The sequence below is a fragment of the Lithobates pipiens genome, unplaced genomic scaffold (genome assembly GCF_037356315.1).
Source record: "Lithobates pipiens isolate NorthernLeopardFrog02 unplaced genomic scaffold, aLitPip1_a1.2 Scaffold_16, whole genome shotgun sequence".
NCBI classification, from domain to species: domain Eukaryota; kingdom Metazoa; phylum Chordata; class Amphibia; order Anura; family Ranidae; genus Lithobates; species Lithobates pipiens.
The window spans coordinates 5,552,456-5,579,433 of NW_027507748.1; the positions used below are offsets into that span (position 1 = coordinate 5,552,456).

A 26,978-nucleotide genomic window follows, 5' to 3' on the forward strand; every position below is an offset into this window, starting at 1 on the left:
GTGTTTGCCTGCTCATTCTGTACTGCTTTTACCAGCTGTTACTGACCTTAGCCTGACTCCTGGACTCGCTCCCTGCTGATTTGGTTCCTTTGCTGCCCAGTTGTTGCTGACTTCTGCCTGTCTCCTGGTCCTGCTTCTGTCTCCTGCTCTGGTGCCAAGCTGCTTCTGCATCTATTCTGATGGCTGTGACTAGCAGCTCTACCTACTTGGAGAGTGGACTTCATCAGCCAGCTAGTCCAGCACTCATGCTACTCTTTGTCTTCACACTCTTTGTCTTCCAGGAGTGGTGGGCATGAGGTGGAAGGGAGGTCGCCACAACATTCCAGTCCTCACCAGGTACATGATAGAACCAGTGATGTCACCTGGCCACATCCATTTAATGGCTGAGAATAACCCATCATTTAAACAAAGGCAGGGATAGTGTGACATCACTGACCGATTATGGCCCACATTTAGGCAATGACGTCACCCAGGAGACCCCATCCCTTTGGTTGCTCTTAGTGGTGGGAACAAGAGATGCAATTCAGTGCCAGTAAACAATGAGATTGTATGTGTCTGTCAATTGGCAGGTTTTTGTTTTTCAGTGGCTGTCATCATTCTGCATCGCTGGATGATGTGATTGTTGATGAAGGTCCTGGTATGAATATTGGGGAGACTTCACCTTTTTTGCACTTTTTTGTCAGCTGACTGCTGAATAGGCCGGGTGCGGATACATTGTGGGTTGTAAGGACACTGGCAGCCACCAGCTCCCTAACAACCAGAAGCCCTGAGCAAGAAGCTGTCACATTTAGTGGCGGTAGTAATACTGCTGATAAATCTTTCAATTCCCATTGCAGCTGGAGGATAGGTTCAGGCAAACACCCATTTAGTTGGGCCATTTGCCATTTCTTCAGGGGATTCTCCTGAGTGACCCAAGAGGATGTTGTGGCCATTTGTCTCCTTTCTGCCATCATGGGACAAACTAGTGACCATGGTGGATTTTGGAGTGGATACGGCATTTATTGTGGCGGAACAATGGAATAACCAGCAGAGATACAGTCTATAGTTATCCTGCCAGTAGAAGTTCTGAGGCCACTATATAAGGAATTCTCATAACCTCATATATCTCAAATTATCTACATGGGATTATTTGCTGATTCTATGGACATCCTTGTTGTTCCTTCACTGACCGCCTCCTGTCCTGAGGAAGTGGGAAATATAGTCCATGAAACTGTGTACATTGAGGATTCTTAGAAATCCAAGTATAAATCTGAGATATGTGATACCATTCAGGAGGGACAAAGAGAGAGAAGGGATGGAATATTTTTGGTTTCATGTTTAAAAAGTCTGTACAGCCTCAATATTCTAATCAAAACTTTTATGGAGATCAAATAAACTTACAACGTTTTTTGTGTATTATTACCTAAATGCCCCACGTTGGTATATTGATATAACTCCTGATAGGGATGTTGGTACCTCTTATATTAGACAGTCAGATACCCTCCTGAGGTCATAATCTCCTACAATAGAAAAAAAGAGGAGATTTGAGATGTTCAGAGCCATGAGAAGCCGAGAACTCATCTCTTCAGCATCTACCAGACAGAGCAATATTGGTTGTGGGTGTATTAACACATCAGGTTTATATATAAACACAAGGAAATACAAGTCACACAATGCAGAATCTTCTTCCTCTTTTATTATTTTCTGCAAATTCTCATTCATCATCCACACAGACCAGAGACCCCGACTGCAGCGATGTGTCCCCTCCATGTCCTCCTCCTGTGTCCCCTCCGTGTCCTCCTCCTGTGTCCCCTCCGTGTCCTCCTCCTGTGTCCCCTCCGTGTCCTCCTCCTGTGGGCTCTTCTCGGTCCAGGCACAGGTATGTAAGAACATTATAAAGAGGTGATGATAGAGTATTTTGCTTAAAAATTTTTTTAAAAATATTGAAACCCCCTTTCAATTGCAGCCCCACTGTGCCCATCATATGCAGCCACTGTGCCCATCATATGCAGCCACTTGTGCCCATCATATGCAGCCACTGTGCCCATCATATGCAGCCACTGTGCCCATCATATGCAGCCATGTGTGCCCATCAAATGCAGCCACTGTGCCAATCATATGCAGCCACTGTGCCCACCGACCCACCCACACGCATCTCTGACAGCACCCAACCCCCACTCCCACACGTCTCTGGCAGCAGCCCCCCGTGTGCGGCTCTGGCAGTACCATCACCCCCTCGCATGGCTCTGGCAGCACTGAACCCCCCCGCGTGCGGCTCTGACAGAGGGGACTTACCGCAGCAGCTCCTCCAGCATGTCTCCTCCGCTCCTCTTCCTAAGTGCCAGACACAACCACACAATTGTCAGTTAAAGTGATGTAGTGCAGTATCGCAAAAAATGGCCTGGTCATTAAGGGGGAAAATCGCTCCAGGGCTGAAGTGGTTAATAAAGGACTTGTCAAAAATGTCTAACTTTAATTAATTGTAAGAACCCGCAGTACAAGGATTATTCTACCTGTGCTCAAAAACAGTAAATAGTCCCATTTCTGCCCCCCGGCCCCTCGCTGAACAAATGGGGCTCAGGAAGTTTTTATTTTATTGTTGCAAAGTTGGAGATTACTCTGTGGTGCCCTGATGCAAAAAGCCTCGCTCTGCCCTTCGGGTTCCCTGATGAATTGCAGGGGCCCAGACCCTGTACAGGAGAGCTGACTCCACCCCCTTATTGGCAGCCATAATTATGTAGGAAAAGTAATAAATAGAAAATAACATCAATTTACTTTTTCCTACAAGTTTTTATTTTGTACAAAAAATGCAACGAGCCCCCAAAATGTCTATACCAGACCCTCATTGTCCTTGACCCCCCTGGATGAGGGTCTGCTATATATATTTTGGGGGTTCCTGTTGAATTTTGTGCAAATAAAGAAAACTTACAGAGAAACAGGAATTATCAGCATTTTAAACAGATTTTTTACCTTTTTAAATGTACTTTTGCTGTACTGCCTGTTTAGATGGTGGAGATGGACCACTTCATAAGAAGGTTTATGGGACTTCTTTTTAGCATTCAGCTAACTTCTCCTTGCCAAACAATCATTAAAAAGAAATAGTTTTGTGTTGGTACATGTCCCCAGAGGCAGGGCCCAACCCCCATGCATTTTTTTTTTTTTGCCAATCCCTTAGCTATTAGCCTTACAAATGGAGAACATTTATTTTGCCACCCACAACATCACCCCCAACTACATCTCCAACCTCCTCTGCAGATATCGCCCAAATTGTCCCCTCCGCTCCTCCCGGGACCTCCTGCTCTCTAGCTCCCTTCTTACCTCCTCTCATGCTCACCTTTAGGACTTCTCCAGAGCTTCTCCCATCCTCTGGAACTCCCTGCCCCGGTATGTCCGATCAGCCCCTAACCTTTCCACCTTCAGAACTTCTCCAGAGCCTCTTCCTTCCTCTGGAACTTCCTGCCCCGGTATATCCGATCAGCCCCTAACCTGTCCACCTTCAGAACTTCTACAGAGCCTCTTCCTTCCTCTGGAACTCCCTGCCCCGGTATATCCGATCAGCCCCTAACCTGTCCACCTTTAGGAGATCCCTGAAAACTCACTTATTCAGGGAAGCCTATCCCACACCCACCTAACAACCCCATCAAATCATTCCCTGCATCTATTACATTTTGTACCACCACCCCCTCCCTTTAGAATGTAAGCTCTATGAGCCGGCCCTCTTGTCCCTTCTGTATTGTACTGTAATTGTGCTGTCCCCCCCATACATTGTAAAGTGCTGCATAAACTGTTGGTGCTATATAAATCATGTATAATAATAATAATAATAATAATAATAATTTTAATAATTTGACAGATTCAGCTCCCAATGACTCAGGGCTGGCAATAGGGGGATACAGGCAGTCCCCGGCCCCTATAACTTCAGCATGGGTGCGTTACCCTTTAGGTCAGCGGGGGTGGGGTGGGTTCACGTCCTGCAGGGGCTGCCTGTGGCTGTCTCCCCAAGGTGCGTTGTGTCCCCCAGTCTGCAGTATATTTGCTCCAGAGCCCCCTGGTGGTGGAAGCCGGCAGACAGGATTACAGAGCACAGAATCTTCTCCCTAAATGGTTGGAGATGGTGGGCGGGGCTGGGGTGTGGCCACATTCTACCTGTCCTCACACAGGTGACCACTGCACTCATTTCCCTGTGGTTATACACCCAGGCTACAGATTCCATTTTTCCTATCAATTGAACTCACATCAGGAGTCATTAATTTATTGAATAACTTTTTACTGACTTACTGCTGTCATATTGTCTTAATTGTGTCCCACTCCTGGACAATTTTAACCCCTCCCCCCTCGTCCCACATATAATACAGCCTTGCTCATATTTGATATCTCTAGTGCAACAAAACACGGCATATTCCAGATGAGGTCTTACTAATGATTTGTACAGATGATGTCTCTCTCTCTGGAGTCCATACCTCTCTAATACAAGAACTGCAGCTTGGCATTGCATGTTATTATGCTCTATGATCTACCAGAACCCCCAGATCCTTCTCCACTATGGATCCCCCAGATCCTTCTCCACTACGGATCCCCCCAGATCCTTCTCCACTATGGATCCCTCCCAGATCCTTCTCCACTATGGATCCCCCCAGATCCTTCTCCACTATGGATTCCCCAGATCCTTCTCCACTACGGATCCCCCCAGATCCTTCTCCACTATGGATCCCTCCCAGATCCTTCTCCACTATGGATCCCCCCAGATCCTTCTCCACTATGGATTCCCCAGATCCTTCTCCACTATGGATCCTTCTCCACTACAGATCCCCCCAGATCCTTCTCCACTACGGATCCCCCCAGATCCTTCTCCACTATGGATCCCCCAGTTGTACTCCCTCTAGTATGTATGATGCATATTCTTAGCCCCCAAGTGCATAACTTTACATTTAATCAACATTAAACCTCATCTGTCACATAGTCGCCCAATTAGACAGAGCATTGAGGTCGGCTGATTCGCCAAACCGGCGGACTGTTCAAGGCAGCCATATTTGTTTACATTGTGAAGAACTTTGACCCATGACACATCCATCATGGGCTACGGTGCTGGTGTGGTGTCAGTGCCCTCTATCTCGGTGCTGGTATGGTCTCAGTGCTCTCTATCACGGTGCTGGTGTCAGTGCTCTCTATCACGGTGCTGGTGCGGTGTCAGTGTTCTCTATCTCGGTGCTGGTGTGGTATCAGCGCTCTCTGTCTAGGTGCTGGTGTGGTTTCAGTGCTCTCTATCACGGTGCTGGTGTCAGTGCTCTCTATCACGGTGCTGGTGTGGTGTCAGTGCTCTCTATCTTGGTGCTGGTGGGGTGTCAGTGCTCTCTATCTCAGTCCTGGTGTGGTCTCAGTGCCCTCTATCTCGGTCCTGGTGTGGTCTCAGTGCCCTCTATCTCGGTCCTGGTGTGGTCTCAGTGCCCTCTATCTCGGTCCTGGTGTGGTCTCAGTGCTCTCTATCTCGGTGCTGGTGTGGTGTCAGTGCTCTCTATCTCAGTGCTGGTGTGGTTTCAGTGCTCTCTATCATGGTGCTGGTGTCAGTGCTCTCTATCTCGGTGCTGGTGTGGTCTCTGTGCTCTCTATCATGATGCTGGTGTCAGTGCTCTCTATCTCGGTGCTGGTGTGGTCTCAGTGCCCTCTATCTCAATGCTGGTGTGGTCTCAGTGCCCTCTATCTCAGTACTGGTGTCAGTGCTCTCTATCTCGGTGCTGGTGTGGTGTCAGTGCTCTCTATCTCAGTGCTGGTGTGGTGTCAGTACTCTCTATCTCTGTGCTGGTGTGGTGTCAGTGCTCTCTATCTCGGTGCTGGTGTGGTCTCAGTGCTCTCTATCACGGTGCTGGTGTCAGTGCTCTCTATCACGGTGCTGATGTGGTCTCAGTGCTCTCTATCTCGGTGCTGGTGTGGTCTCAGTGCTCTCTATTTCGGTGCTGGTGTGGTCTCAGTGCCCTCTATCTCGGTGCTGGTGTGGTCTCAGTGCTCTCTATCACTGTGCTGGTGTGGTGTCAGTGCTCTCTATCTCGGTGCTGGTGTAGTCTCAGTGCTCCCTATCACAGTGCTGGTCTCAGTGCCCTCTATCTCGGTGCTGGTGTGGTCTCAGTGCCCTCTATCTCAGTGCTGGTGTGGTCTCAGTGCCCTCTATCTCAGTGCTGGTGTCAGTGCTCTCTATCACTGTGCTGGTGTGGTGTCAGTGCTCTCTATCTCAGTGCTGGTGTGGTCTCAGTGCTCTCTATCTTGGTGCTGGTGTGGTCTCAGTGCTCTCTATCATGGTGCTGGTGTCAGTGCTCTCAATCACGGTGCTGGTGTGGTGTCAGAGCTCTCTATCATGGTGCTGGTGTGGTGTCAGTGCTCTCTATCTCGGTGCTGGTGTGGTCTCAGTGCTCTCTATCACTGTGCTGGTGTGGTGTCAGTGTTCTCTATGTCGGTGCTGGTGTGGTATCAGCGCTCTCTGTCTCGGTGCTGGTGTGGTCTCAGTGCCCTCTATCTCGATGCTGGTGTGGTGTCAGTGTTCTCTATCTCGGTGCTGGTGTAATATCAGTGCTCTCTGTCTCAGTGCTGGTGTGGTCTCAGTGCCCATTATCTCGGTGCTGGTGTGCTTTCAGTGCTCTCTATCACGGTGCTGGTGTCAGTGCTCTCTATCACGGTGCTGGTGTGGTGTCAGTGTTCTCTATCTCGGTGATGGTGTGGTATCAGCGCTCTCTGTCTCAGTGCTGGTGTGGTTTCAGTGCCCATTAACTCGGTGCTGGGGTGGTGTCAGTGCTCTCCATCACGGTGCTGGTGTGGTGTCAGTGCTCTCCATCTCGGTGCTGGTGGGGTGTAAGTGCTCTCTATCACAGTCCTGGTGTGGTCTCAGTGCCCTCTATCTCGGTCCTGGTGTGGTCTCAGTGCCCTCTATCTCGGTCCTGGTGTGGTCTCAGTGCCCTCTATCTCGGTGCTGGTGTGGTGTCAGTGCTCTCTATCATGGTGCGGTCTCAGTGCTCTCTATCTCGGTGCTGGTGTGGTCTCAGTGCTCTCTATCTCGGTGCTGGTGTGGTCTCAGTGCCCTCTATCTCGGTGCTGGTGTGGTCTCAGTGCTCTCTATCACTGTGCTGGTGTGGTGTCAGTGCTCTCTATCTCGGTGCTGGTGTCAGTGCTCTCTATCTTGGTGCTGGTGTGGTCTCAGTGCCCTCTATCTCAGTGCTGGTGTGGTCTCAGTGCCCTCTATCTCAGTGCTGGTGTCAGTGCTCTCTATCACTGTGCTGGTGTGGTGTCAGTGCTCTCTATCTCGGTGCTGGTGTGGTCTCAGTGCTCTCTATCTTGGTGCTGGTGTGGTCTCAGTGCTCTCTATCATGGTGCTGGTGTCAGTGCTCTCAATCACGGTGCTGGTGTGGTGTCAGTGCTCTCTATCATGGTGCTGGTGTGGTGTCAGTGCTCTCTATCTCGGTGCTGGTGTGGTCTCAGTGCTCTCTATCACTGTGCTGGTGTGGTGTCAGTGTTCTCTATCTCGGTGCTGGTGTGGTCTCAGTGCCCTCTATCTCAGTGCTGGTGTCAGTGCTCTCTATCACTGAGCTGGTGTGGTGTCAGTGCTCTCTATCTCGGTCCTGGTGTGGTCTCAGTGCCCTCTATCTCGGTGCTGGTGTGGTGTCAGTGCTCTCTATCATGGTGCTGGTGTGGTGTCAGTGCTCTCTATCTCGGTGCTGGTGTGGTCTCAGTGCCCTCTATCTCGGTGCTGGTGTGGTCTCAGTGCTCTCTATCTCGGTGCTGGTGTGGTCTCAGTGCTCTCTATCTCGGTGCTGGTGTGGTCTCAGTGCTCTCTATCACTGTGCTGGTGTGGTCTCAGTGCTCTCTATCACTGTGCTGGTGTGGTGTCAGTGCTCTCTATCTTGGTGCTGGTGTGGTCTCAGTGCCCTCTATCTCAGTGCTGGTGTGGTCTCAGTGCCCTCTATCTCAGTGCTGGTGTCAGTGCTCTCTATCACTGTGCTGGTGTGGTGTCAGTGCTCTCTATCTCGGTGCTGGTGTGGTCTCAGTGCTCTCTATCTTGGTGCTGGTGTGGTCTCAGTGCTCTCTATCATGGTGCTGGTGTCAGTGCTCTCAATCACGGTGCTGGTGTGGTGTCAGTGCTCTCTATCATGGTGCTGGTGTGGTGTCAGTGCTCTCTATCTCGGTGCTGGTGTGGTCTCAGTGCTCTCTATCACTGTGCTGGTGTGGTGTCAGTGCTCTCTATCTCAGTGCTGGTGTGGTCTCACTGCCCTTTATATCAGTGCTGGTGTCAGTGCTCTCTATCAATGAGCTGGTGTGGTGTCAGTGCTCTCTATCTCGGTGCTGGTGTGGTCTCAGTGCTCTCTATCTTGGTGCTGGTGTGGTCTCAGTGCTCTCTATCATGGTGCTGGTGTCAGTGCTCTCAATCACGGTGCTGGTGTGGTGTCAGTGCTCTCTATCTCAGTGCTGGTGTGGTCTCAGTGCCCTCTAACATGGTGCTGGTGTTAGTGCTCTCTCTCTTTTTGCTGGTGTGGTGTCAGTGCTCTCTATCTCTGTGCTGGTGTGGTGTCAGTGCTCTCTATCTCGGTGCTGGTGTGGTCTCAGTGCTCTCTATCTCGGTGCTGGTATGGTCTCAGTACTCTCTCTCTCTACTGGTGTGGTCTCAGTGCTCTCTATCACGGTGCTGGTGTCAGTGCTCTCTCTCTTCATGCTGGTGTGGTGTCAGTGCTCTCTATCTCGGTGCTGGTGTGGTCTCGGTGCTTTCTATCACGGTGCTGGTGTCAGTGCTCTCTATCATGGTGCTGGTGTGGAGTCAGTGCTCTCTATCTCAGTGCTGGTGTAGTGTCAGTGCTCTCTATCTCGGTACTGGTGTGGTCTCAGTGCTCTCTATCACGGTGCTGGTGTCAGTGCTCTCTATCTCTGTGCTGGTGTGGTCGCAGTGCCCTCTATCTCAGTGCTGGTGTGGTCTCAGTGCTCTATTTCACGGTGCTGGTGTCAGTGCTCTCTATCACGGTGCTGGTGTGGTGTCAGTGCTCTCTATCACGGTGCTGGTGTCAGTGCTCTCTATCACGGTGCTGGTGTCAGTGCTCTCTATCACGGTGCTGGTGTGGTGTCAGTGTTCTCTATCTCGGTGCTGGTGTGGTATCAGCGCTCTCTGTCTTGGTGCTGGTGTGGTCTCAGTGCCCTCTATCTCAGTGCTGGTGTGGTTTTAGTGCTCTCTATCATGGTGCTGGTGTCAGTGCTCTCTATCACGGTGCTGGTGTGGTGTCAGTGCTCTCTATCTCGGTGCTGGTGTGGTCTCAGTGCTCTCTATCTCGGTCCTGGTGTGGTCTCAGTGCCCTCTATCTCGGTCCTGGTGTGGTCTCAGTGCCCTCTATCTCGGTCCTGGTGTGGTCTCAGTGCTCTCTATCTCGGTCCTGGTGTGGTCTTAGTGCCCTCTATCTCAGTGCTGGTGTGGTGTCAGTGCTCTCTATCTCGGTGCTGGTGTGGTCTCAGTGCTCTCTATCATGGTGCTGGTGTCAGTGCTCTCTATCTCAGTGCTGGTGTGGTGTCAGTGCTCTCTATCTCGGTGCTGGTGTGGTCTCAGTGCTCTCTATCATGGTGCTGGTCTCAGTGCTCTCTATCATGGTGCTGGTCTCAGTGCTCTCTATCATGGTGCTGGTGTAAGTGTTCTCTATCTTGGTGCTGGTGTGGTCTCAGTGCCCTCTATCTCAGTGCTGGTGTGGTCTCAGTGCTCTATTTCACGGTGCTGGTGTCAGTGCTCTCTATCACGGTGCTGGTGTGGTGTCAGTGCTCTCTATCACGGTGTTGGTGTCAGTGCTCTCTATCACGGTGCTGGTGTGGTGTCAGTGTTCTCTGGCTCGGTGCTGGTGTGGTATCAGCGCTCTCTGTCTTGGTGCTTGTGTGGTCTCAGTGCCCTCTATCTCAGTGCTGGTGTGGTTTTAGTGCTCTCTATCATGGTGCTGGTGTCAGTGCTCTCTATCTCGGTGCTGGTGTGGTCTCAGTGCTCTCTATCTCGGTCCTGGTGTGGTCTCAGTGCCCTCTATCTCGGTCCTGGTGTGGTCTCAGTGCTCTCTATCTCGGTCCTGGTGTGGTCTCAGTGCCCTCTATCTCAGTGCTGGTGTGGTGTCAGTGCTCTCTATCTCGGTGCTGGTGTGGTCTCAGTGCTCTCTATCATGGTGCTGTGTCAGTGCTCTCTATCTTGGTGCTGGTGTGGTCTCAGTTCTCTCTATCATGGTGCTGGTGTAAGTGTTCTCTATCTTGGTGCTGGTGTGGTCTCAGTGCCCTCTATCTCAGTGCTGGTGTGGTCTCAGTGCCCTCTATCTCAGTGCTGGTGTCAGTGCTCTCTATTATGGTGCTGGTGTGGTGTCAGTGTTCTCTATCTCAGTGCTGGTGTGGTCTCAGTGCTCTCTATCTCAGTGCTGGTGTGGTGTCAGTGCTCTCTATCTCAGTGCTGGTGTGGTGTCAGTGCTCTCTATCTCGGTGCTGGTGTGGTCTCAGTGCTCTCTATCACGGTGCTGGTGTCAGTGCTCTCTATCTCGGTGCTGGTGTGGTGTCAGTGCTCTCTATCTCGGTGCTGGTGTGGTCTCGGTGCTCTCTATCTTGGTGCTGGTGTGGTCTCGGTGCTCTCTATCTCGGTGCTGGTGTGGTCTCAGTGCTCTCTATCATGGTGCTGGTGTCAGTACTCTCTATCATGGTGCTGGTGTGGTCTCTATCTGGGTGCTGGTGTGGTCTCAGTGCTCTCTATCTGGGTGCGGGTGTGGTCTCAGTGCCCTCTATCTCAGAGCTGGTGTGGTCTCAGTGCTCTCTATCATGGTGCTGGTGTCAGTGCTCTCTATTTTGGTGCTGGTGTCAGTGCTCAGTCTCTATCGCGGTGCTGGTGTCAGTGCTATATCTCAGTGCTGGTGTCAGTGAGGGAGATAGCAGAGGAGAAGTCAATCAGCAGGCAGTGCCAGCACCATGGCTGAGGATCAGCACTGGACTGGCACCTCCGGACCACCTCAGTGGAGCCCTGCATAGGTATGGGTAAGGGCCGGGCAGAGGGAGGGGCTCAAGCACAGGTTAGCACACTGGGACACTGGCACAGGACTGCGCTGCCCTGACTGTGGCACTGATCATCTCCTGCACCCCCTTCATAGCCTGGCCTGACCTTGCCTCTCCTCCATGACCTTCATGCGCTCCTGAATTGTCAAAATTTCACAGATAAAAAAGAATGCTTGTCGTTGTCGATCCCAAATTCACTTCATACTTTTGTTATGTCAGTGTCCATGTTGTGGGACTATGTGTGCACAGCTAGTAAGTATTTTGTGGCTGAAAATATGGCCTGGAGGTTTTTAAGGTTCGCCTGCCATTAAAGTCAATGGGGTCTGCCGCAAACTTTGCGGTTCGTGAGCTTTTGGCCGCGGTTGGTGTTTGTGAAATGTCCCGTCGGAAGTTCGTCCATCACTAATCCTGTAAGGAAGTTTTTCCAACTGCATAGTTTGGTATCATATGCAAAGATGGAAATGTTACTTTTGATCTCAGACCTAGGAATGAGCTTCATGTTCGAGTCGAACGTATGTTCGACTCGAACATCGGCTGTTTGCCCGTTCGGCGAATTCCGAACGTTATGGACCGTTCACGCCAAATTCGTGTGGCGCTCACGGCCATCGCAGTGCATTGCTGGCTCATGATTAGCCAAGCATGCACTGTGACCCCGCATGCTTGGTCAATCACAGCGCCGGCAGCGAGGAGAGCCATGATTGGCCACCGGCAGGATGCCTGTGGCCAATCATAGCTCAGGCTGTGTAGTACACGCCCCACACTATATAAGGCCGCCAGCGCGGTGGCCTTGTGTAGTGTGTTGGCGTCTGTAGGAGTTAGTGGGTGTTCTGTGTACCTTCCATACAGTATACACCGAACGTTATCGGCTGATTTTTCATTCTTGCTCTTCTGTAGTGGCTGTTGTCTGCGTGCCCTGACCGCAGTATACACCGCTATCTTGCTAGTTTTAAATAGAGCTTGCAGTCAGTGGTAGGATATTGTGAGTGCTGTCTGCATGCTCTGAACCCAGTATACACCGCTATATCCATCTATATAGCTAGCTATCTTGCTCGTTTTAAATAGAGCTTGCAGTCAGTTAGGGATGAGCCGAACACCCCCCGGTTCGGTTCGCACCAGAACTTTCGAACGGACTCCGCGTTCGTAACGAACGTTAGAACCCCATTGAAGTCTATGGGACTCGAACATTCGAAATGGAAAGTGCTAATTTTAACGGCTAATATGCAAGATACTGTCCTAAAAAGGGTTTGGGGACCTGACTCCTGCCCCAGGGGACATGGGTCAATGCAAAAAAAAAGTTTTAAAAATGTCCGTTTTGGCGGGAGCACTGATTTTAATGACGATTAAAGTGAAAACAAAAGTGAAATATTCCTTTAAATATGGTGCCTGGGGGTGTCTGTAGTATGCCTGTGAAGTGCCACGTGTTTCCCGTGTTTAGAACAGTCCCTGCACAAAATGACATTAAACGGAAATAACACCATTTAAAACTGCTTGTGGTTTTAATGTTATATCTGGTTCCTGCAATATGGTTGAAAATCATTCAGAAAAATGGCATGGGTAGCCCTCCCTGCCCATTACCAGCCTATTTGGGTCTTGTACGCATATTAAGGGGAACCCCGTACCCATATTAAAAAAAGGAAATGCGTGTGGCCCCCAGGCCCTATATACTCAGAACAGCAGTATACAGGCGGTGCAAACAAGACAGGGACTGTGTAGGTTTGTTGTGTTAAGTTGAATCTGTTTGTAATTTTCAACTGGTACATTTTTAAAGTGTAGCTCCAGTCAAAAAAACTATTTTTAAGCTTTTTGGAAAACATAGGGAAGGGTTATCACCCCTGTATAATTTGTTTTGTCGTCCATCTTTTTTCATCTCACTTCCTGTTGTCTCCTTCCGTTTGCAAGTAGGAGATGTTTGTAAGTTGGATGTTTGAAAGTAGGGGCCTGCCCTATATGCTCTGCAGAAATGGCGGAACAAGGTGTTGGTGTTGCTACAACATTGTAAGCCCTCAAAGTGACTCTTGGTGGGCGCTGGAGCGCTCTGCTGTGAACGATTATATCAAGAATTGTAATTACATGCCATTGTTGAACAGTGGTAGAAAAATTGACCTTTGGTGGTTGTGGTGCTGGTGCCACAACACTATAAGTCCTCACCGTTACTCTGGGTGGGCACAGGAACGGGCCCTCTGGTGAAATATTATATCAAGAATTGTAATTACATGTCCCTGTTAAACAGGGGCAGAAAAATTGGGCCTTAGGCACTGGTGCCATCACACTGCAAACTCTGCCATATACTCTAGTTTTATTGCAGGAATTAGCCCTGCTGCAAAGCATTGCATCAAAAATTGTAATTAAACGCCCCTGTTAAACAGGGGCAGAAAAATTGGGCTGATGGCATCACCCAGAACCAGAAATGTTCTTCCAACATATCAGCGGAGGAGGAAGAGGATAGACAATCAACATAACAGGACAGTCACTCAGCATCAGCATAGGCAGTCTTGAAGGGATGTGGTATTTCAAAAAAAATTATTCAGTTACATCAGCTTCAGGTGCTTGGTAGCTGTGGGTGATCCAAGACTGATTCATCTTGATGAAGGTCAGTCGATCAACTGATTCGGTGGACAGGCGCACCCTGTGATCGGTAACGAAGCCACCAGCAGCACTGAAGGTGCATTCCGAAAGAACGCTGGATGCAGGACAGCCCAGTAGCTCAATTGCATACTGTGCAAGCTCTGGCCAGTGATCCATCCTCAAGACCCAGTAAGCCAGAGGATTTTCAGTGGGAAAGGTGTCCAAGTCTGACCTTGCCCCTAGGTATTCCTGCACCATGTAAATTAGACGCTGGCGATGGGTGCTGGAACCAATCATACCTTGGGGCTGCGGACTAAAAAATTGTCTGAAAGCATCAGTCAGACGGCCACCTTCTCCACCGCTCCTTCTGACTGATGCCTCAGCAACACATTGTCCAGGACCAGGAGTTTGTGACCTCCCAGTCTCTGGGAACGCGTTGCACAGAGCTTTCTGCAAGGCCTCCCGGAGATGTCTCATCCTCTGCTCCCTCTGCGATGGCAAGATAAGGTCGGCAACCTTACCCTTGTACCGTGGATCAAGGAGAGTGGCCAGCCAGTAATGGTCCCTCTCCTTGATCCGAAGAATACGAGGATCCTTCCGCAGGCTTTGCAGGATCAGGGAGGCCATGCAGCGTAGGTTAGCTGAGGCATTCGGTCCGGAGTCCTCTGGGTCACTAAGGACAACATGATCCGCAGCTACCTCCTCCCAGCCACGTACAAGTCCACGTGTTTCTTGGGACTGTAAATCATCCCTATAAGACTGCTGCTGCTGCTGCTGATGCATTGTGCCAGCCTCCACCTCCATGCTGACACAATCATCCTCCTCCTCCTCTTCCTCCTCCTCACCCTCTTCCTGTGTGATGGGTGGCACAGCAGGAACACTGTTTGGATAAAGGGGGCCTTGAGAGGCAAGGAAGTCCTCCTCTTCCTGCCTCTGTTCTGCCTCAAGTGCCCTGTCCATTATTCCACGCAGCGTATGCTCCAAGAGGTGGACAAGAGGTACAGTGTCACTGATGCATGCACTGTCACTGCTCACCATCCTTGTGGCCTCCTCAAACGGTGACAGGACAGTGCATGCATCCCTGATCATGCCCCACTGGCGTGGTGAGAAAAAAAACAAGCTCCCCTGACCCTGTCCTGGTGCCGTAGTCGCACAGGTACTGATTGATGGCCCTCTGCTGCGTGTGCAGCCGCTGCAGCATGGCCAATGTTGAGTTTCATCTGGTGGGCATGTCACATATAAGGCGGTTCTTGGGCAGGTTCAACTCCTTTTGGAGCTCAGCCAGCCGAGCACAGGCATTAAATGATCGGCGGAAATGCACACAGACTTTCCTGGCCTGCTTCAGGACATCCTGTAAGCCGGGGTACCTGCCCAAGAACCGCTGCACCACCAGGTTAAGGACGTGAGCTACACAGGGCACATGGGTCAGTTGTCCCTTTTGGAAGGGCGGAGAGGAGGTTGGTGCCATTGTCGCAAACCACCATTGCTGGCTTAAGCTGGCGTGGCGTCAACCACTTCTCGGCCTGCCCCTGCAGAGCTGACAAAACATCCGCCCCAGTGTGGCTCCTGTCCCCCAAACAAACCAGCGCAAGCACGGCATGGCATCGTTTTGCCTACGTACTTGCGTAGCCCCTGCAACGCCTACGGAGCACCGCTGGTTCTGAGGACAGAGCACTGGAAGAGGCCATGGAGGAAGAAGAAGAGGAGGGGGTGGAGGTGAGAGGTGTGTCACAACCAATAGTAGCATTTTGGAGGCGTGGTGGCGGAACAACCTCCAACACTACTGCACCTTGTCCTGCATCCTTCCCAGCAGCCAGAAGAGTGACCCAATGGGCCGTGAAAGACAGGTAACGTCCCTATCCATGCCTGCTGGAGCATGAGTCAGCGGTAATATGCACCTTACCTCTGACCGCCCTGTCCAGCGAGGCAAGGACATTGCCTTCCACATGCCGGTAGAGAGCCGGAATCGCCTTCCGTGAGAAAAAGTGGCGTTTGGGGACCTGCCACTGAGGAACCGCACATTGTACAAACTCACGGAAGGGGGCCGAGTCTACCAACTGAAAAGGCAGCAGTTGAAGTGCTAGCAATTTAGCCAAGCTAGCATTCAACCGCTGGGCATGTGGATGGCTGGGAGTAAACTTCTTCCGCCGGTCCAGCAGCTGGGGCAGGGACATTTGCCTGCTATAATCGGACGTGGATGTACCACTAGCAGAGTTCCCGGAAGCACTTGGCTGTGACACACCTAATTCTACACCTTCATTCCTCTCAGAGCAGGTTTCAGAGAGGACTGAAGATCTAGTGGGATTGGAGATGCCAGCTGATGAGGATTAAGGAGAGGTCCGCTTTGTTCTTTGGTGTGGGTCTTTGAGGTACGCTTGCCAACGAGCTGCATGGCAGGTCAACATATGTCTGGTCAAGCATGTGGTGCCCAAGCGGCTGATGTTTTGGCCACGTGAGATACGCTTGAGACATATGTTGCAAATAGCAGCGGTGCGATCTGATGCACTCGTCTCAAAAAAGGCCCACACCAAAGAACTTTTAGAATAACGCGCAGAGGAAGCGCTCTGCGCAGGCGGAGCTCTGCGGTGTGATTCAGTCGGTGTGCTGCCCCTAAGCTGGCCCCCGGAGGGCATCCTGCCTCGTTGGACATGTTCCTCCTCCTCCTCCTCCTCCCTCCTTCCAGGCACCCACATGGAGTCAGTGCCCTCATCATCCCCTCCCTCTTCATCGCTGTAGCAAACCTGGCAGTATGCTGCAGCTTGTGGAACATGACTGCCAGATTGCTGTCCTTCTTGAGCATCCCCTCTCTCTGCGCTCACGCTACTGCCTTCCTCTAGCTGAGTGTCATCATCAGAGCCCACCAAACACTGGGCATCCTCCTGGAGCATGTACCCAACACTGTGCTCAAAGAGTTCGGGAGACTCCTCAGGAGGACGTGGTGGGTCTAGGGAAGGAGTCACTGATGATGACATTGAGAGGAGGGAAGACGATGCGTTGGCAGCTGCTTTGCTACTACCCTGAGACTGGGTGAGAGAGGATGAGGAGGATGAAGAGGGCTTGGTCATCCACTCTACCAAGTCGTTGGCATGTTGTGGTTCAACATGTCCAGCTGCAGAAAAGAAGGACAAGCATGTCCCATGGCCACGTGCTGATGACAATGCACCGCGTCCACGACCAGCACTGTTGTCTCTAGACACAGAGCCTGCTTGCCCTCTTTTATCGGCTCGCGCCTGTCTGCCTCTCCTTGCTGGCCTTCCAGACATGGTAATGGCCTGAAGGGAGTTGGGTAAAACAGTAGTTGGGTAGTTTATATTGTGCTGGAGGCACACAACACCCACTAACTCCTGCAGATGCCTTTTTTATAGAACAGCAGAGATAAAGGGGTATATACAGATGTATACTGTGCTGTGCTGGAAGCACACACAACTTCCAAAAACCACTGCAGATGGCAATTGGGCTCAAATAGAGAAGAGCTATGTAGGTGGATATAGTGGTATGTACTGGGTACAGAGCACGCAGACAGCACGCACTATCTCCTGACACTACTGACTGCAAGCGCTATTATTAAAGATGGACCACTAGCTATATAGGTGAGGTGAATATCACGGTGTATACTGCGGTCAGGGCACGCAGACAATAACCAGAAAACAGCAGAGTTAAAGGGGTATACACAGATGTATACTGTACTGTGCTGTGCTGGAAGCACACACAACTTCCAATAACTCCCGCAGATGGCAATTGGGCCCAAATAGAGAACAGCTATGTAGGTGGATTATAGCGGTATGTACTGGGTACAGAGCACGCAGACAGCACGCACTATCTCCTGCCACTACTGACTGCAAGCGCTATTATTAAAGATGGACCACTAGCTATATAGGTGAGGTGAATATCACGGTGTATACTGCGGTCAGGGCACGCAGACAATAACCAGAAAACAGCAGAGTTAAAGGGGTATATACAGATGTATACTGTGCTGTGCTGGAGGCACACACAACTTCCAATAACTCCTGCAGATGGCAATTGGGCTCAAATAGAGAACAGCTATGTAGGTGGATATAGTGGTATGTACTGGGTACAGAGCACGCAGACAGCACGCACTATCTCCTAACACTACTGACAGCAAGCTCTATTATTAAAGCTAGATCACTAGCTATATAGGTGAGGTGAATATAGTGGTGTATACTGCGGTCAGGGCACAGACAGTAACCACTACACAAGAGCAAGATAGGAAATCAGCCAAAAACGATTGGTGTGTAACTGTGTTGAAGGTACACAGAACACCCACTGCTTCAGATGCTAACTAACACACTACACGAGGCCGCCTCAAAGGCGGCCTTATATAGTGTGGGGCGTGCACTACACAGCCTGAGCTATGATTGGCCACAGGCAGGATGCCTGTGGCCAACCATGGCTCTCCTCGCTGCTGGCGCTGCGATTGGCCAAGCATGCGGGGTCACAGTGCATGCTTGGCCAATCATGAGCCAGCAATGCACTGCGCCATCGCAGTGCATTGTGGGCCACACGAATTTTGCCGCGAACGGCCCAAACGTTCGGAATTCGGCGAACGCCCGAACGACCAATGTTCGAGTCGAACTTACGTTCGACTCGAACACGAAGCTCATCCCTACAGTCAGTGGTAGGAGATTGTGCGTGCTGTCTGCGTGCTCTGAACCCAGTACACACCGCTATATCCACTATATAGCTAACTATCTTGCTCGTTTTAAATAGAGCTTGCAGTCAGTGGTAGGAGATTGTGCGTGCTGTCTGCATGCTCTGAACCCAGTATACACCGCTGTATCCATCTATATAGCTAGCTATCTTGCTCGTTTTAAATAGAGCTTGCAGCCAGTGGTAGGAGATTGTGCGTGCTGTCTGCGTACTCTGAACCCAGTATACACCGCTATAGTCATCTATATAGCTAACTATCTTGCTCGTTTTAAATAGAGCTTGCAGTCAGTGGTAGGAGATTGTGCGTGCTGTCTGCATGCTCTGAACCCAGTATACACTGCTATATCCATCTATATAGCTAGCTATCTTGCTCGTTTTAAATAGAGCTTGCAGTTAGTTGTAGGAGATTGTGCGTGCTGTCTGCATGCTCTGAACCCAGTATACACCGTTATATCCACCTACATAGCTCTTCTCTAATTGAGCCATCTGCCATCTGCAGGAGTTAGTGAATGTTGTGTGTGCCTCCAGCACAATATACACTACCCAATTGCTGGTTTTCCCAACTCCCTTCAGGCCATTACCATGTCTGGAAGACCAGCAAGGAGAGGCAGACAGGCGCAAGCCAATAAAAGAGGGCAAGCAGGCTCTGTGTCTAGAGACAACAGTGCTGGTCGTGGACGCGGTGCATCATCATCATCAGCACATGGCCATGGGACACGCTTGTCCTTTTCGGCAGCTGGACATGTTGAGCCACAACATGTCAACGACTTGGTAGAGTGGATGACCAAGCCCTCTTCATCCTCCTCATCCTCTCTCACCCAGTCTCAGGGTACTAGCAAAGCAGCTGCCAACGCATTGTCTTCCCTCCTCTCAATGTCATCATCAGTGACTCCTTCCCTAGACCCACCACGTCCTCCTGAGGAGTCTCCTGAACTCTTTGAGCGCAATGTTGGGTACATGCTCCAGGAGGATGCCCAGTGTTTTGTAGGCTCTGATGATGATACTCAGCTAGAGGAAAGCAGTAGCGTGAATGCAGAGAGAGGGGATGCTCAAGAAGGACAGCAATCTGGCAGTCATGTTCCACAAGCTGCAGCATACTGCCAGGTTTGCTCCAGCGATGAAGAGGGAGGGGATGATGAGCGCACTGACTCCACGTGGGTGCCTGGTAGGAGAGAGGAGGAGGAGGAGGCACATATCCAACGAGGCAGGATGCCCTCCGGGGGCCAGCTTAGGGGCAGCACACCGACTGAATTACACCACAGAGCTCCGCCTCTGCAGGGCGCTGCCTCTGCGCGTTATTCTAAAAGTTCTTTGGTGTGGGCCTTTTTTGAGGCGAGTGCATCAGATCGCACCGCTGCTATTTGCAACATATGTCTCAAGCGTATCTCGCGTGGCCAAAACATCAGCTGCTTGGGCACCACATGCTTGACCAGACATATGTTGACCTGCCATGCAGCTCGTTGGCAAGCGTACCTCAAAGACCCACACCAAAGAACAAAGTGGACCTCTCCTTGCTCCTCATCAGCTGGGATCTCCAACCCCACTAGACCTTCAGTCCTCTCTGAAACCTGCTCTGAGAGGAATGAAGGTGTAGAATTAGGTGTGCCACAGCCAAGTGCTTCCAGGCAATCTGCTAGCAGTACACCCACGTCCGATTATTGCAGGCAAATGTCCCTGCCCCAGCTGCTGGACCGGCAAAAGAAGTTCACTCCCAGCCATCCACATGCCCAGCGGTTGAATGCTGGCTTGGCTAAATTGCTAGCACTTTAACTGCTGCCTTTTTAGTTGGTAGACTCGGCCCCCTTCCGTGAGTTTGTACAATGTGCGGTTCTTCAGTGGCAGGTCCCCAAACTTTTTCACCACTTTTTCTCACGGAAGGCGATTCCGGCTCTCTACCGGCATGTGGAAGGCAATGTCCTTGCCTCGCTGGACAGGGCGGTCAGCGGTAAGGTGCATATTACCGCTGACTCATGGTCCAGCAGGCATGGACAGGGACGTTACATGTCTTTCACGGCCCATTGGGTCACTCTTCTGGCAGCTGGGAAGGATGCAGGACAAGGTGCAGTAGTGTTGGAGGTTGTTCCGCCACCACGCCTCCAAAATGCTACTATTGGTTGTGACATACCTCTCTCCTTCACCCCCTCCTCTTCTTCTTCCTCCATGGCCTCTTCCAGTGCTCTGTTCTCGGAACCAGCGGTGCTCCGTAGGCATTCCAGGGGCTACGCAAGCACGCAGGCAAAACAATGCCATGCCGTGCTTGCGCTGGTTTGTTTGGGGGACAGGAGCCACACTGGGGTGGATGTTTTGTCAGCTCTGCAGGGGCAGGCCGAGAGGTGGTTGACGCCACGCCAGCTTAAGCCAGGAATGGTGGTTTGTGACAATGGCACCAACCTCCTCTCCACCCTCCGACAGGGACAACTGACCCATGTGCCCTGTGTGGCTCACGTCCTTAACCTGGTGGTTCAGCGGTTCTTGGGCAGGTACCCGGGCTTACAGGAAGTCCTGAAGCAGGCCAGGAAAGTCTGTGTACATTTCCGCCGATCTTTTAATGCCTGTGCTCGGCTGTCTTAGCTCCAAAAGGAGTTGAACCTGCCCAAGAACCGCCTTATATGTGACATGCCCACCAGGTGGAACTCAACATTGGCCATGCTGCAGCGGCTGAACACGCAGCAGAGGGCCATCAATGAGTACCTGTACTACGGCACCAGGACAGGGTCAGGGGAGCTCGGTTTTTTCTCACCACGCCAGTGGGGCATGATCAGGTATGCATGCACTGTCCTGTCACCGTTTGAGGAGGCCACAAGGATGGTGAGCAGTGACAGTGCATGCATCAGTGACACTGTACCTCTTGTCCACCTCTTGGAGCATACGCTGCGTTGAATAATGGACAGGGCACTTGAGGCAGAACAGAGGCAGGAAGAGGAGGACTTCCTTGCCTCTCAAGGCCCCCTTTATCCAGACAGTGTTCCTGCTGTGCCACCCATCACACAGGAAGAGGATGAGGAGGAGGAGGATGATTGTGTCAGCATGGAGGTGGAGGCTGGCACTCAGCATCAGCAGTCTTGTAGGGATGATTTACAGTACCAAGAAACCCATGGACTTGTATGTGGCTGGGAGGAGGTAGCTGCGGATCATGTTGTCCTTAGTGACCCAGAGGACTCCGGACCGAATGCCTCAGCTAACCTACGCTGCATGGCCTCCCTGATCCTGCAAAGCCTGCGGAAGGATCCTCGTATTCTTCAGATCAAGGAGAGGGACCATTACTGGCTGGCCACTCTCCTTGATCCACGGTACAAGGGTGAGGTTGCCGACCTTATCTTGCTGTTGCAGAGGGAGCAGAGGATGAGACATCTCCAGGAGGCCTTGCAGAAAGGTCTGTGCAACGCGTTCCCAGAGACTGGGAGGTTACAAACTCCTGGTCCTGGACAACGTGTTGCTGAGGCATTGGTCAGAAGGAGCGGTGGAGAAGGTGGCCGTCTGACCGATGCTTTCAGACAATTTTTTAGTCCGCCACCCCTCTGTCCAAGTATACCACGTGCACAGCCACCCCTCTGTCCAAGTATACCACGTCCACAGCCACCCCTCTGTCCAAGTATACCACGTCCACAGCCACCCCTCTGTCCAAGTATACCACATCCACAGCCACCCCTCTGCCCAGTATACCACATCTAATGCCACCCCTCTGTCCACGTAAACCACATCCACATTCACCCCTCTGTCCAAGTATACCACGTCCACTGCTACCCCTCTGTTCAAGTATACCACGTTCATAGCCACCCCTCTATTCAAGGTTTTACTTACCTCCTCATGAAAAGAAATCATGTTTGTCTGACAACTTCTGTCTTTCATTAATCCATGCTGTCTGTTGCTTAAAATACTTTTTTCCTGGAAGAACCCATCTATGTGGTCTTTTATTAATCGCTCCAGTATCTTCCCAACTATAGAAGTTAAACTAACAGGTCTATAGTTACTTGGTAAAGACTTTGTTCCCTTTTTAAATATAGGCACTACGTATGCCCTGTGCCAATCCAGTGGTACTATTCCTGTCATTAATGAGTCCCTAAAAATTAGATACAATGGCTTTGAAATTACAGAGCTCAATTCTTTTAGGATCCGTGGGTGGATGCCATCAGGTCCAGGTGCTTTATCCACCTTCATTCTGTCCAAATATTTCTGGACCATATCACTTTTGAGCTATTGTGGATTTGGGGCTGCGTCACTACCACCCCCATTATGGACATGAGCCCCCCCATGCTCCTTTTTATACACAGAGCTGAAGAAAGTATTTAATAAGTTATCCTTCTCTTTGTCCCCAGTCACCCACTCCAGATTATTTTGTAAAGGGCCTACATGCTCAGACTTGACCTTTTTACTATTAATATATTTGAAGAATTTTTTGGGGCTTGTCCTATTATCTTTTGCAATCTGTCGTTCAATTTGAATTTTTGCATCCTTGATTTCCTTTTTACATATTCTGTTATATTCTTTGTAACATTATAATGACACTAGTGTTCCTTCATTTTTATATTTTTTAAAAGCTCTTTTCTTATAGTTTATAGCTTTTTTAACTTTGGCCGTGAGCCACATAGGTTTTATTTTTAGCCTTTTAAACTTACAGCCCATGGGAATATACTTTGCTGTGAGTTCACAAACAGTCTTATTGAAGAATTCCCATTTCTGTTCTGTGCCCATTAATGCCAATATTCTCTGCCAGTCCAGGTCCTGGAGAGCAGCCCTCATCTTTGGAAAATTTGCTCTCTTGAAATTAAGTGTTTTTATCTTTCCCGTATGTATTTCTTTCTTAAAGCTAACATCAAAAGAAATCATGTTATGGTCACTGCTACCCAGGTGTTCCTTTATCTGAACATTAGTAATACGCTCTGAATGGTTTGAGATTACCAGGTCCAACAGAGCATCATTCCTAGTTGGGGCCTCAATAAACTGGACCACAAAATTGTCCTGTAATAGGTTTATACATTTTTGCCCTTTAACTGTCCCAGCAGTGCCATTATTCCAGTCAATTTCTGGGTAGTTAAAATCCCCCATTATTATCACCGTCCCAGCCCTTGCAGCCCTTTCCATCTGTGCAAGGAGCTGAGTCTCCACCTCCTCATTAACACTGGGTGGTCTATAACAAATTCCAATGATTAACTTTGAACTACGCACATCTGTATGCAGTTCCACCCATAATGCTTCAGACTCATCACACTCTCCATCCACCAGGTCCTCTTTCTCACTCGCTTTGAGATCCCTTCTCACATACAGACAGACCCCTCCACCTTTCCTTTTTACTCTGTCTTTCCGAAAGAGTGCATAGCCAGGAATATTAATAGCCCAGTCATGTGAGGAATGAAGCCAAGTTTCAGCAATACCGATTACATCATAGCTCTCCTGATGCACCAGAGCTTCCAACTCACCTATTTTGCTTGGCAGACTTCTGACATTGCTGAACAAACACTTTAATGCATTAATATATTTTGCTCTGGTGTTTTTCATATCATTTTTAGTAGTACAAATTGCACTATAGTTTCCAATGACTGTTTGCAACATGGGAACTTTCTTGTCACCTGTCATAACCCTCCCCCATCTATCCCCATTCCACCCTCCATTAATATCTGACCCCTAACTGACCTGTCTGCCCGATGTAATTCTAGTTCACCCTCCCCCCTCAATTCTAGTTTAAATTCTCCTCCAGCCTTCCCATAAACCTCTCCCCCAGCACAGCAGACCCCCTTCCATTCAAGGGCAAACTGTCTTTAGCATATAGGTTGCACCCCAATGAAAAGTCAGCCCAGTGCTGAAACTCAAATCCCTCCTCCCTACACCAGGTCTTTAGCCATGCATTCAGCTCTCTAATCACCCCCCGCCTTTCCTGTGATGTGCATGGCACAGGCAATATTTCAGAGAATATCACCTTGGAGGTCCTTCCCTTCAACTTGCAGTCATTGGTTCCAACGTGGACCAAGACAGCTGGGTCATGCCCAGCCCCTCCCAGTAATTTATCCACCCGGTCCACCACATGCCGGACCCTATCAGTCCTTCTGATTATAGAATCCCCTATTACCACCAACTGTCTAGGCCTACCTGCACTCCCCTCACCACCTCTACTAGATGCATCTAGGGCTGCCACCTCTGTGTTTGCCACCTCCACATCTTCACCCAACTTGGAAAATTTGTTTTGATGCACAAATACAGGACCGGCCTTCCTTTTCTGCGAGCTCCTTCCACTCCCTCTAATGACATTAACCCGTCTTCCTATCTGATAATCCTGACTTGCCCCTCCACCCTCCACATCAACCCTACTGACCACCTGATCAGCGAGCAGAGGACCCCTTTCAAGGTTGTCCTTTCTGCCCAGTGTTGCAGCTTGCTCCTCCAGATCTCTAATGCCAGCTTCCAGGAGGGCGACCCGCTCACATCTGTCACAGCGGTCTCCATCCTGGAGCTGTTGCACCAAATTTTGCATGACTATAGGATTCGCCAACCTTGGGACTTACCATTAAATTAAAGACACAAACTGCGTGACATGGGCTTTACATGGCCACAGCAGCCACATTTTTATTAACCAAAGAATAAAATAACATCACGTAAAACATGTAAAACAAAACCCTTAACAACAAGAGGTCTTTGGGTGTCTTTAAGGCACAATTTTACCTGTAATGGTCTATGTCCACAGCTGTGCCCCGACCGGCTCGAGGACTCTCTGATGTCACCCATACTTCCATATTACCTTCCCCCAGGGGACCCGGCTCCTGGGAGAACCCCCGCTAACCAAGTGTAAGCGCCATACCTTATGCCGCGTACACACGATCGGAATTCTCCTCGGAAAAAGTTCTGATGGTTTTCCCGATGGAATTCCGATGGAATTAGGCTCAAGCTGTCTTGCCTACACACGGTCACATCAAATTCCGATCGTTTATAACGCGGTGATGTACAACGCGTACGACGGGACTAGAAAAAGGAAGTTCAATAGCCAGTAGCCAATAACTTCCGTCTCGTAGTTGAATCTGAGCATGCTTGATTTTTGGTGTGTCGGAATTGCATACACACGATCGGAATTACCGATAGAAAGATTTTCCGTTGGGAAAATTGAGAACACACTATAAATTTTTGGCTGGCGGAAATTCGGGCAGCTAAATTCCGATGGAGCGTACACACGGACGCATTTTCCGATGAAAAGCTCTCATCGGTCTTTTTCTGGCCGGAAATTCCGATCGTGTGTACGCGGCATTAGATGGGCCCCACTAATCCTGTAACCACGTAATTCCTCACTGACCCCCCAAAGACTCCTCCAACCGCCAACTGCTGTGACAAATGAACACCATACATCATTCAAGCAAATATACCCAAATCCAACACGTTTGATGTGCAATTTATTTATTCATTTATGATTTTTTTTTTTTTTTTTTTATTTCTTTTCATTTTTTTTATTTTTTTACCAAATCACAATAAGAGTATATTGATTGGTTTGCACAATAATTATGGCGTCTACAAAATAGGGGATAGATTTATGGCATTTTCATTACAATTTTGTTTTTACTAGTAATGGCGGCGATCTGCGATTTTTATTGGGACTGCGACTTTGCGGCGGACGCATCGGACACTTTTTTTGGGACCATTTATGCAGCGATCAGAGCTAAAAATAGCCACTGATTACTGTATAAATGACACTGGCAGGAAAGGGGTTAATACCAGTGGGCAATCAAGGGGTTAAATGTGTCCTAGGGAGTGATTCTAACTGTGGGGGGATGGGACTGACTGGGGGAGGAGACCGATCGTTGTTCATACTTAGTATAAACAACAGCAGATCTGTCTCCTCTCTCCTGACAGAACGGAGATCTGTCTGTTTACATTGACAGATTTACGTTCTCTCTCTCAGGAGAGATTGCGGGTGCCCTGTGGACATCGCGCCCGCCGGGCACCGTCGTGGCACTGTGGGCGCGCTCGTGCCCCCTAGTGGTCTTAAAGTGTCCAACATAGAGCTACACCGATTTGCCCAGGAGAGACAACCTGCTGTAGTATAACTGCGGCGGCTGGTCCTCTAGTGGTTTAACAAATCCAAAATAACAAAAAAATTTGGATGAAATTTGAATTTGAATCGTTTTCACATTTCCAAAGAGAATAAAACAGAATAGAAAATAAAGAAATAGAATAGAAAAAAAAATTGAATAGAAAAGAATATAACAGAAAATAAAAGAATATAATATAATAGCGTAGAAGAAAGGGAATTGTCCCTCAAAGTGGGGTTTTCTAGGCAGCAACAAATTAGAAAAAAATATATATCAACGTTTTAAAAATAGAAAAAGTTTTAATAGCACATATAAGTATCAGGAAACAAAATAGTAGTAAATTATGAGCTATGATCCAGGAGGTAACAACAAAACAGCATATATAAATCTAATCTAATAGTGTAAAACACAAAAAAAAATAGAATAGAAAATACAAGAAAGAAACAGAATAGACTAAAATATAAAATAAACAAATAGAATAGAATAACATAGAATATAACCATCTTCTGAAATTTGAATTTCAAATTGAATAAATGTAAATTTGAATACATAAGAGAAGAATAGAATTAAAATAAAAGGATAGAATAGAAAAAAGAATAGGATAGACTATAATATAATAGAAAATAAGAAAAAAAAAGAAACAATAGAATAGAATAGAAAGAATATAACCATTTCCCAAAATTCAAATGGCATCCATTTTGATTTTTTTTTTTTTTTTTCAAAATAATTTTTATT

The 26,978-nt window shown here is 49.3% G+C and overlaps 1 protein-coding gene across 2 annotated transcripts in view; it reads left to right on the forward strand.

The window, feature by feature from the left end:
- The first annotated feature begins 1,715 nt into the window (after positions 1-1,715).
- LOC143981558 (uncharacterized) overlaps positions 1,716-26,978 on the forward strand; it is an 80,510-nt gene continuing 55,247 nt past the window's right edge. For both annotated transcript variants that reach the window (XM_077479503.1, XM_077479502.1), the window contains exon 1: positions 1,716-1,858. In XM_077479503.1, coding sequence (XP_077335629.1) covers positions 1,735-1,858 — 124 coding nt within the window. In that variant the 5' untranslated portion in view covers positions 1,716-1,734. The remainder of the gene's footprint in view (positions 1,859-26,978) is intronic.